Below are 9,957 nucleotides of genomic sequence, written 5' to 3'. Positions count from 1 at the left end.
TATGATCAACCATTTGATTTGTTTTCCAACATGTGGGTCCTAAATATTCAATGGCTGATTTTAAAAGAAAGTTGTTAGAATTGTGTAAAAGTTATACAAAAATTGTGTAAGAAACATTACTCAAAAAAATTATCTACCTGAACCGACTAAAGAATGATCTCTCTCAAATCTATAGGGATTCATCTCACCGTCCATTTGGTTCTTTGCGTGAGTACTTATGAGTTTGGGAAAAATGTAAAAAACTCATTGAATTAATAGCTGAGTTTAGAATAGTCATCTAAATTTGAAGTGTACTTATATGACTTATTAAACTATCAAAATGTGTTAAAAATGTTACTTTTGTCGAAATATTCATATAAAATTATTTTCTTAAAAAGTAATATAGAACTATTAATATAATACTAAAAAGTTAAATAAATTAAAAACTTAAAAAATTATTATTTTTAATTAAAAAAAAAAAAGACAAAAAAACAAGAAGAAAAGGCGCAGCCACTCCCTGGCCAGCCAGGTGGCTGCCGCGCCACTCATTTTCTTTCTCTATTTTTTTTTTTTTAAAAAAAAATTTCAATTTTTTTAGTTTCTTTAACTTTTTAGTGATATATATATATATATATATATATATATATATATATATATATATATATATATAGTGACACATTTCATTTTATTGATGCTAACGTGGCACACTAACGGAATCCGTCAAGTATTTTGACAAAATTTGACTACATAGAGTACTGATTTAGTTTTATAAATATATATTTTTAATATTTTGATGTCTTTTCGGTCAGAGTGACACATGTCATCATTTTATTGGTATATTGACGTTGACACTAACAGAATCCCTAAAGTGTTTTAATGGAATTTGACTACAATAATTAAATTATTATTTTTTTGTGTAACTTGAAGACCATCGAATTTTTTTATTCCGCAGCAAACGATTTGTAATTGAGGCCAAACACATAAATTGATTTTGTATCTATTCATTTTTTTTAAAATTTTTTTTTAAAAGAATAGTGGTATTATAAAAATATTTTGACAAAAATAACATTTTTGCCAAACATTCGTAATTTGACAGGTCACATTAATATTCGTAAAACTTCAAGAGGCGTGTGCTTAGTTCAAAAGACTTTTATATTTTTCTCTCTGAGTTTTCTTTGTTTGAAGCTTTGCTTTTTTGTTTCTGTACCCACTATTTTCTCTGTATAGTCGCTGTAAAAAAGTTGGGTTACTGGTCAGTGGGTAGTAATTATTTCAATCTAAGAGTGTGAACAAATGCTTGCTTTGGTAAACCGAACCTTTTTAGAACATGTTAGTCATGTATTTCTTAACCAATTTTCACCAATTTTTACCAAACACGCCCTTAATCATAGTATAAACGTGGCCGGGACACGATGAAATACAAAAGCAACAAGACATAAATTAAAAGACTCCCACAGTCCCACGTGAGGAGCCACACACGAATGGGCCTAACACCCATCTTATTCTAATGCTAGCTAGCTACTACATCAACATGCGTATCCACTATCCCGCGGTTGAAATATTGCTTCTCCATCATCGTCCTTATTTGATGCTGCAACACAAAAACAAACAAAATTCAAAAAATCAGTTAATCTTTCATTGCAGATCGAAACTTTTTAATGGTACAGATAGATAGAGATCTTCTCTTTCAGTTTTCATAGCAGAAACATAAAACATCACTTAAAACACGTCTCACACCACAGCAGTACGTCAGTACTGGATGGTTATATACGAGATTAAGGGAGCTTACGTTTTACAGTTGGTGGAGGCGCTGATCTTGTAAGGAACGTTAACTTTACACTTGGCAGGGAGGCCAGCTATGACATTAGGGTTGACAGTACTGAAGGCAGAAGCGGCCTTTTTCAAGCAGTCGCAGACGGTCTGGCGGTCAGGTGTGGTCTTGGCGGCATTGTTGACGGCAACAATTCCACCGCAGCAGGCTGGAGGGACAGCTCCGTTACCGCTATTCCTAAGGTAGGGAAAGCATGGCAGCAGGTTGCTTTGAACCTGGCCACACGAGACTGCAGCGTCGGCAACTGGTGCATAGACCATCATGCACATGAGCACCACGCAAGAAAACCTAAGGGCGATTGAGCTGCTAGCCATGGTTACTAAAAGTCCATACAATTAAATTAAGGCTACGTTTGGCAATCCCCCCCTCCCCCTTCTTGTATTTTAACTTCTTCCAAAAAAAATATATATATATATCAACTTTAAAATATTCTTAATATTTTTTATTTTTTATATCGCATTAACATTTTTTTATTATTATTTAAATAAAAAAATTTACTAGAATATAATATATTTTTTTTTATGCAAGGTTTTTCAACTTTATACCACATCAATCACATTTTACTATCACTAAAAAAAAATTCATCCTCTAATACGAGAGAAGGGGGTTGCCAAATGGGACCTAAATTTTAAATTTACCATTGAATTTTTGAGTTGTATAAATTTAAAGGTAAATTTAAAAATGAGAAGTATAATAAATATATATGAGATGTAAAAATATTATTTATTTATATAGAATTGAAAAATGATATTTTTATATCTTTTATATATTTCTTGTACATCTCATTTTTTAAATTTATCATATTTATATTAAGTCTTATAAATTTAATAATAAATTTAAAACTTGATTGTATAAAAATGTAAAAGATTATAAAAGAAATGTTAAGTTATCATTTCAACTATTGATTTTATGGCGGATGCCACGTGTACATGTACAGGAGAGTGAAGTTATTATTTGGCAGTTGGAATAATTCAATGCTTTGAACTCCTCTTCCTTCTCAAGCTTTGTATATGGGGAGAATTAATAGAGAGGGCCGATGACGTTTAACCGTTCCCTCTCCCTCTCTCTCCTTATGATATAAACAAATCAATATTGAAAACGAAAGTACATTCTTTTGTTGTTGTTTTTATTTTATTTTTTTTATTCAAATTACTTTTTTTTTTTTTTATATATTAAAAGGGGGAGAGGGGACCTTGTTCCCTCTATCAATTCTCTTGTATCTGGTTGAGTAACTTAAATGTATTACCCACTCACGGGCTACTTGATAATTTATAATTATATTTGAAATTGAAAAACTGCCAAATCCAATACTATTTACTTTATTAAAAAAATAAAATGAAATGCACTTACCGAAACCCATTCAACCCGTAAATATTATACGAAATTTCCCTCTCATTCTTTCATCCTCTTGCTTCTTCTTTTTTTTTTTTTTTTTTTTTTTTTTTTTTAAAATTTCTTTGAATATATGAAAATCTTATACGAGATACACATAGATCCACAAATTTAAAGGTAATTTTAAAAAATAACCTATAAAAGAAAGACCATGAAAGTAAACAAATTATTTATCAAATGAAAATGTTAGGGAGGTGCTGTGAAATTTAATTTATAGGTACCATAAAATAATAAAGAGATACACTATTCCACCGAGGAAAGGGAATTCAACGACCGAAAATGTTGCTAGATAAATATAGGGGGGGCCCTTTAATTAATGATTGAAAATCAAGTTTGTCCTCGTGGCATGATTTGGAAATGAGTGGTCACCAACTGCTAAGCTGGCTATAACTATTTCCATATATACATATGGCAAGTTTGAAAACCATTTTTCCTTTTTATCTTTTTTTTTTTCATTTTTTACAAAAAAAATTAACTTCAAAATATTTTTTTATTTTTTTTTTCACTTTTTATATCACATCAACACTTTTTTATTACTTTTTAAATAAAAAACTTCACTACAATATAATTTTTTTTTATTTTTTCATATAAATTATTTTAATTTTATATTACATTAATTTTAATTTTCAATCGTTAAAATAAAAAAACATAACAAAAAGGGAGAGTAAGGAGTTTTCAAACGGGAGGTTGATCAATTTCATTCAATTGGACGGTAGAAAGAACAAAAGTGAATTATGAGAGAGAGACAGAGAGACAGAGATTTTCAACATGTGTCAGATTTTTCAAGAAACTCCTCGGATTTTTCAAGAAACTCCTTAAAAAAAACAACAAAAATTAAAGAATCATTAGCGGGAAAGACTGCCTTATTTTCGTGGATATTCAGAAAAAAATGAATATCCCAATCAAAATTATATTTAACTTAAATAAAATTAAACAGTAGAAACATTTTTTGAACTCAAAATCCTCTCTGATACAGTATTAAATAATTATTTGTTCTAAAAATGTAAGTCGATTGTTTCAGCTTCTCAATCGATGTTCTCGATGCCGGGGACCTTCTGGCAGCTTCAATCGATTTCGTATTAAAATGAAAAAATGAATTATGTAATTAATATTTGAAACACGTTCGTTTAGTCCAAAATCACACAAAATCCTTCATCAAAAATAAAAAAGAGGAAAAAATCACACAAAATCCGTTTAAAGGGCTGTGCCTTTGTCATGTTCATAGGTCTTGACTTGAGGATTACATGAACCACTGGGCGCTGAGCTGCAGAGAAATGACTGCTTGCAGTACATCGGGAAAAGTGCCATTCTTTAAGAGCTGCTTGCAGTTAATGAAACCACTGCAGACTACAGTCACGAACATCAGGTAATGGCGCGTCTTTTCAACACTTCACCGTTTTCGATGGAGGCCATTAAGGCTGTTACAGTGGGTGACGACCATCTCCACCAATCACGACCTGCCTGAAGCACTGTACAAAGTAAAATAATGCGTAGCCGTGTTCTGTTCTGTTCTAATGGAGAAGAAAAAGGGCAGTGGGAAAAAAATCTTGGGTGACGACAAGTACACACCGACAGAGATTTCAGGACGACGTGCAGCACCGACGCTGAGCAGTGCAGGCAGCATGTGGCACGTGTCGCCATGTGTTTCGGTTGGTCGTCTTACGATTTCATTGCCTACACGTCTGTCTTGTCGATTTCATTAAAATCAGCTACGGGCCTACAGCATTGCTTTTCAGTACTCGTGTCCCTCCATCCGTGAGTCTGAGCGTGAGGTTGAGCCAGAAAAGCACCGTAAAAGTGTGTTAAAAGCAAGAGGAGCCCAGACCGGATCGGACAATATTTTTTTTTTTTTTTTTTTTTTTTTTTGTATTTAATAGTATACATAGTACGATGTCCGTATACGTATCACTTTCTTAGAAGTTACAATCAAAATTAATTGTTTAATAGTTGACATGGTAAGTACCATGCAGATTTTCAATAAGTAACTCAATCGGATAGGGATCACGCATCATAAAACAGAAGTCACTAATTCGAATCTCTCATACCTTCTTGTATGAACATGTAAAAAAAAAATACTGTGCAAACTTGTAAATTGACGTGTAAGTTTAAATGACATTGTCACATCAATCATGTAAATTATTTATCATATTAATTGTTTAATAGCTCATATCAATTTATAAATAAATTCTAATAAAAGTTGTAAGCTTTATTTATTAAAGTGTTTTGAAATGTGTTTTTTTTAAAGAAAAAGAAAATTGTGATGTGATATAAAGGTCATTAAGTTTGAATTGTTTTTAATATTTTTGTTTTGAGAATAAAGAATAAAAGACAAAAGAAAAACAGTTTTAAATTTTTAATAAGTGGACAAAATTTTGAATCCCGTTCATTTCAACTTTTATTTGGTTGAGGACAGTTCGTTCAGTTTTGCCTTTTGTAAGGCCCAGATATATTTTATTGGATGTGGGCCGAAAGTTCATTTACAAGCTGAGCCTATTACTGCCTGGGATAGAGCTGATCCGGCACTCTGCATACCAAAAAAAAAGGCTTGATTTCTAGCTCAGTTAATGTGGGGCAAGCCAGAGGTTTCTCAAATATCCATTTCGGTTTGTTATATGTTATTTGAACTTTTCTTTCTGGGTCCAATGAAGGCCCATTGGGTCTCAAGGCTACATAATAAAAGACATTTCACTATTGTCCTTTAGGCCATCTCCGGCAGTTAAAGTTAAAGTAGCTACTCAAAAACTACAAATATTTACTTTAGCTACTCCAACAGTTAAAAACACTCAAACAATACTCTTTACTCTACTCTTCATTTCATTAAAATATTGTTTTTTAATCATTTTCTTTTATTTATTTTTTTATTTCTCTCTCCCTCTCTGGTCTCCCCTAACCCCAACCCGTCGAGAGATAGACGCCATCCTCGCCCAGGAGGGGGAGCCCCTTCTGGAAGGCTCAAATCAAACCACCATCCTCACCGTGCGACCTAGAGAAGATGGAGATGGAGATGGAGATAGAGAGAGAGAGTGACGGTGGGAGATCGAGATAAATCAAGAGAATACCTGAGCGACCCGTGAGACCCAGAGGATGATCAGAGGTCCGATCGCCGGTGGATGGAACTGGGTGGATGCCGGCGAAGCTGGGGGCGGGATTCTGGTGGCCAGAGAAACGTGTGATGAGGGAGAGAAAACATCGGTTGGTTGCGGTGATGATTTTAGTTGTTTTAGAATTTGCATTTTAGTTGATTTCGGTTTGGGCAATGGCCGTGCCCACATTGCCAGCCCCAATGACGGAGATCTTGGTGTGGCGCTTGGTCCGGGACGGAGGGGAGGCGCTATGGAGTGACAAAGAGGGAGAGCACCGATTGCATTGGATTCTTGTCGAGGCTAGAACAGAGGTCTATGGCGGCCAATGATGGCGTTGAAGTGGGGGACTCGGGGGAGACCAACAGAGATGAGAAGTGAGGGAGAGGGAAGCGAGTGAACGAAGGAGGGGGATGCGGGTGGAGGTGGAGTGACAGAGAGGGAGAGGGAGAGAGAGAAAATATTAATAAAAGATTCATAAATAGATGAACAGTGAATAGCCAACATTAGCTATTCACTGTTCAATGTTGAAGAGAAAAAGTCATAATGGCTAATCTATTGGAGGGGAAAAAATGCTCAAAATAGTCAAATTTGATCATTTTGATTAAAGTAACAAGTATTTTGGAGATGGCCTTATTCGTTTTAGCCAAAATTTGGTCATAATTCATAAAAATCACTCCACATTCAACTCTCTAAAGCTACAATATTTTTTGAATTTGCTACAGTTACTCTCCAAATATAAAGAGCAATAGTAACAAAGGCAAAAGAAATTTTCCAATTTTTTTTTTCTTACTTTGTCAACTCTCTCTCAATGAAACATGAGCATGGCGACATAGGCGCTGTGGCGGTGAGTACGGTGGGACGAATTACTTGGTTTCCAGCGGTGGTTCATACTATTAGTGAGTGGGACAATGTTAGGACGACTACTAGCAGGCGAGCTTCAACACGAGTTATGGAGTTTATGTTGGGGATCGATGGATGGGGCTTCAGCAACAAGCATCGAGCTTTAACCGAGTGGCAAGCTATTAATGGAGAGAGAGAGAGAGAGAGAGAGAGAGGGGGAAAGAGATTAGTTAAAATTAAAAAATAACAATCAATATTTTAATATAGAAGAAAAAGATTTAGAAAGTGAAATGTATGGTATTTTTGAAAAGTGGGTAGTTAAAATATGAAATACAAAAAATGAGTTTTTTTAGCTAACATTTTGCTAGTCTAATGCTAGTACTCTTAAATTCCTTTCTCCTAATATAAGAGCATTCTTAGTAGTCTCATCAAATTTTACCTACCAAAGTAATTAAAAATTACTATTCTTTGTTCTGGTGAGCCATTTTTTTAAAGTTCTACCAGCAGTATCACCATTTTAACTATTTACTATCATTATTTCATTTAAATAATACTTTTTCAGATTTCTTTATTCTTTCTCTATTTAATCTTTTTATAGAACAAGCTACTATATATCTTCATCTTGAGATTAGATCGTTGTTAAGAAATTCACAGAAGTTTTCATTTGCTTCTTAACCAAATTCAAAAAAGAAAGAAAGAAAAGATAAATGAAAGAACTACAAAATTTATGTTAGGGATAAAGAAACCTTCATGTCCATGGAATATGGATTTCATGAACATCATCGTGTGAGAGAGATGAGAGAAGAAAATGGGAGAAGAAAGGAAAAAAAAATGTGATGTGATCATGCAAGAGAGAAATGAAAAACAAAATTGGTGAGAAAGTTGTTGAGTGAATACTACTCATCTAAATTAATGAGTAATTTCACTCACTAAAACTTTTTGGTTAAAGTGATGAGGCTGCTGGGAGTAATTTTTTAGTGTTTTCATTAAATTGGCTCACCAAAATAGCGTGAGACTATTAAGAATGCTCTAAATGGGATTTGTTCCTAAATTCTTTTTTGAACAATGGGATACTTCACATTTATCAGTTGAGTCGAGTAATACCTACAAGGATTTTTTTATCCCTTTTGACCATATGGTCCATATTTTTTACAAACCGATGGAATATCACATGAATTCATTAAAATATAGACCGTCACATAACAGTATATGTAATACACTAATTAATGGGCCTCATGTTCTAATAGCACATCCAGTTGTTAAAAGGATTTAACTTAAGAGCAGTAAAAAAAAGCTAGTTATTTTTTAAACGGTTTAAATTTACTTACACTCTCTCTCTTTCTTGAGAAAAACATTCAATGTCTAGGAGCCTGTATGAATATAGAGAGCCATTGAAGATGTCCCCAAAGATGACCAAACTTCTCTTAAGCTAGCAATATCTATTCATAAAGATGCACTTGGTGTGGGGATAGATTGAAGTTTGAACGGTTGGCAGCTTCTACTCCAACGGTGTTTTACTGCCGACTTGAAAGCATGGTACGTACAGTCGCGGCTTTAAACCTTGTTTGGTAGGAGACTTAATTTGCTGCTGTAAGTGGAAGCAACCAACACACTCATGATCAACTGCTCTCTGATTTGTTCCTAAAATGTAAGACGTACAAGTTAGGTGTTTGCATAAAATCCACACAAAACTTGTGGACGTCTGTGAGAATCCTTACAACCAAAGCTGCTGTATTTAATTGATCTTCAGTATTTTGGTCCCAAGCCAAAACACGTGGGTGTGTACCTACATGTTAGTTAAATTATCACTAGTTCTAAAAGTTTACGCTGAGTATAATATTTAATAGAAACGAGAGATGGATGGCAGATACAAAGCTGATTAGAGTAACGTTTGCATTCATTTGAATCGACACCTACTGACGACTGCTTGTTAATTGTTATAGTACGTGATTTTTACATGTATTTTAATAAAAAACATGTAAAAATTACTTTTTTTTTTAATTAAAAATATATGTGAAAATAACTCAATTTAAAGAAAAAATTTATTCTTGATAAATTATGAATTGCATTTACATGCGGGTATCTGATTTTGGCTCTATGGTCAATAGTATGTGCGGATATTCATTCATAGAGTCCATAATTGAATTGCCTCTTGATTCTTGAAGATAAGAAGATGGGATTTGATTCATACACAACATCATCACAACAACCACACAACAACTCCTCACATGAGAGTGGGCTCCAGTGTGTGGGGTCCACCCTCATATGAGGGGTTGTTGTGTGATTGTTGTGTTGGTGTTGTAAATTTAACATTTTCCTAAGAAGATTAAAGAACAAGCAACACCTAAAAGTAGAACCCCGTGATATGGCAGTTTCGACACGTCATCAGCTTTCCCAACTGGACATCCTTATTTGCTCTTCCAGCATGTCAACGGCCTCCCAATCAATACCTTCCTATATTTGACCAACTTTCCAACTATCAATGGACACGTCAGTCACTCCCGTGCCTGCAGGAGCAACATATTTTTGCCGTCTCTCTCGTGACTCTTCAAACTCCCCACCTAGGTTGAACCACACGGTTGCCTATTCATCCTTATATGATGCCTTGGTAATTAACGAAAAAGTGATGTGGAGATTGCTTTTATTATAGAGTAATATTATTTAATAAACACCATTATCAATTTATCGTATTGAAAATTAACCTTTATTTACAGAATGTTAAGTAGCATTTATTCTTTATTATAAGTTTCTCACACCAATCCACATGTCACTAACTCATAATTCACTAAACAATTAATTTTTTTTAATTTAATTTAATTTTTTTTTATCAAA

General features: G+C 33.8%; 1 protein-coding gene across 2 annotated transcripts; it reads right to left on the bottom strand.

The window, feature by feature from the left end:
• Positions 1-1,365: 1,365 nt before the first annotated feature.
• Positions 1,366-2,124, bottom strand: LOC133872336 (non-specific lipid-transfer protein 1-like). Of its 2 annotated transcripts, none has more exons than XM_062309824.1 (2): positions 1,769-2,124; positions 1,366-1,559 (listed from the first exon to the last, which is right to left on the bottom strand). In XM_062309824.1, the coding sequence occupies exons 1-2, from the start codon at positions 2,122-2,124 to the stop codon at positions 1,490-1,492; spliced, it is 426 nt and encodes a 141-aa protein (XP_062165808.1). In that variant the 3' UTR covers positions 1,366-1,489. The 2 variants fall into 2 exon arrangements, with proteins under 2 accessions (XP_062165808.1, XP_062165809.1); XM_062309825.1 differs by having other exon boundaries at positions 1,429-1,570.
• Between the last annotated feature and the right edge of the window lie 7,833 nt (positions 2,125-9,957).

Source organism: Alnus glutinosa, chromosome 7 (assembly GCF_958979055.1).
Source record: "Alnus glutinosa chromosome 7, dhAlnGlut1.1, whole genome shotgun sequence".
Lineage (NCBI taxonomy): Eukaryota > Viridiplantae > Streptophyta > Magnoliopsida > Fagales > Betulaceae > Alnus > Alnus glutinosa.
This window is presented reverse-complemented; position numbering and strand designations above follow the sequence as displayed.

Bases quoted from the DNA above. Each gene is read 5' to 3' on its own strand.
- LOC133872336 (XM_062309824.1), bottom strand. From the start codon at position 2,124: ATGGCTAGCAGCTCAATCGCCCTTAGGTTTTCTTGCGTGGTGCTCATG. The intron at 1,560-1,768 runs GTAAGCTCCCTT...GCATCAAATAAG, and splicing joins GCCTCCACCAACTGTAAAAC to GACGATGATGGAGAAGCAAT.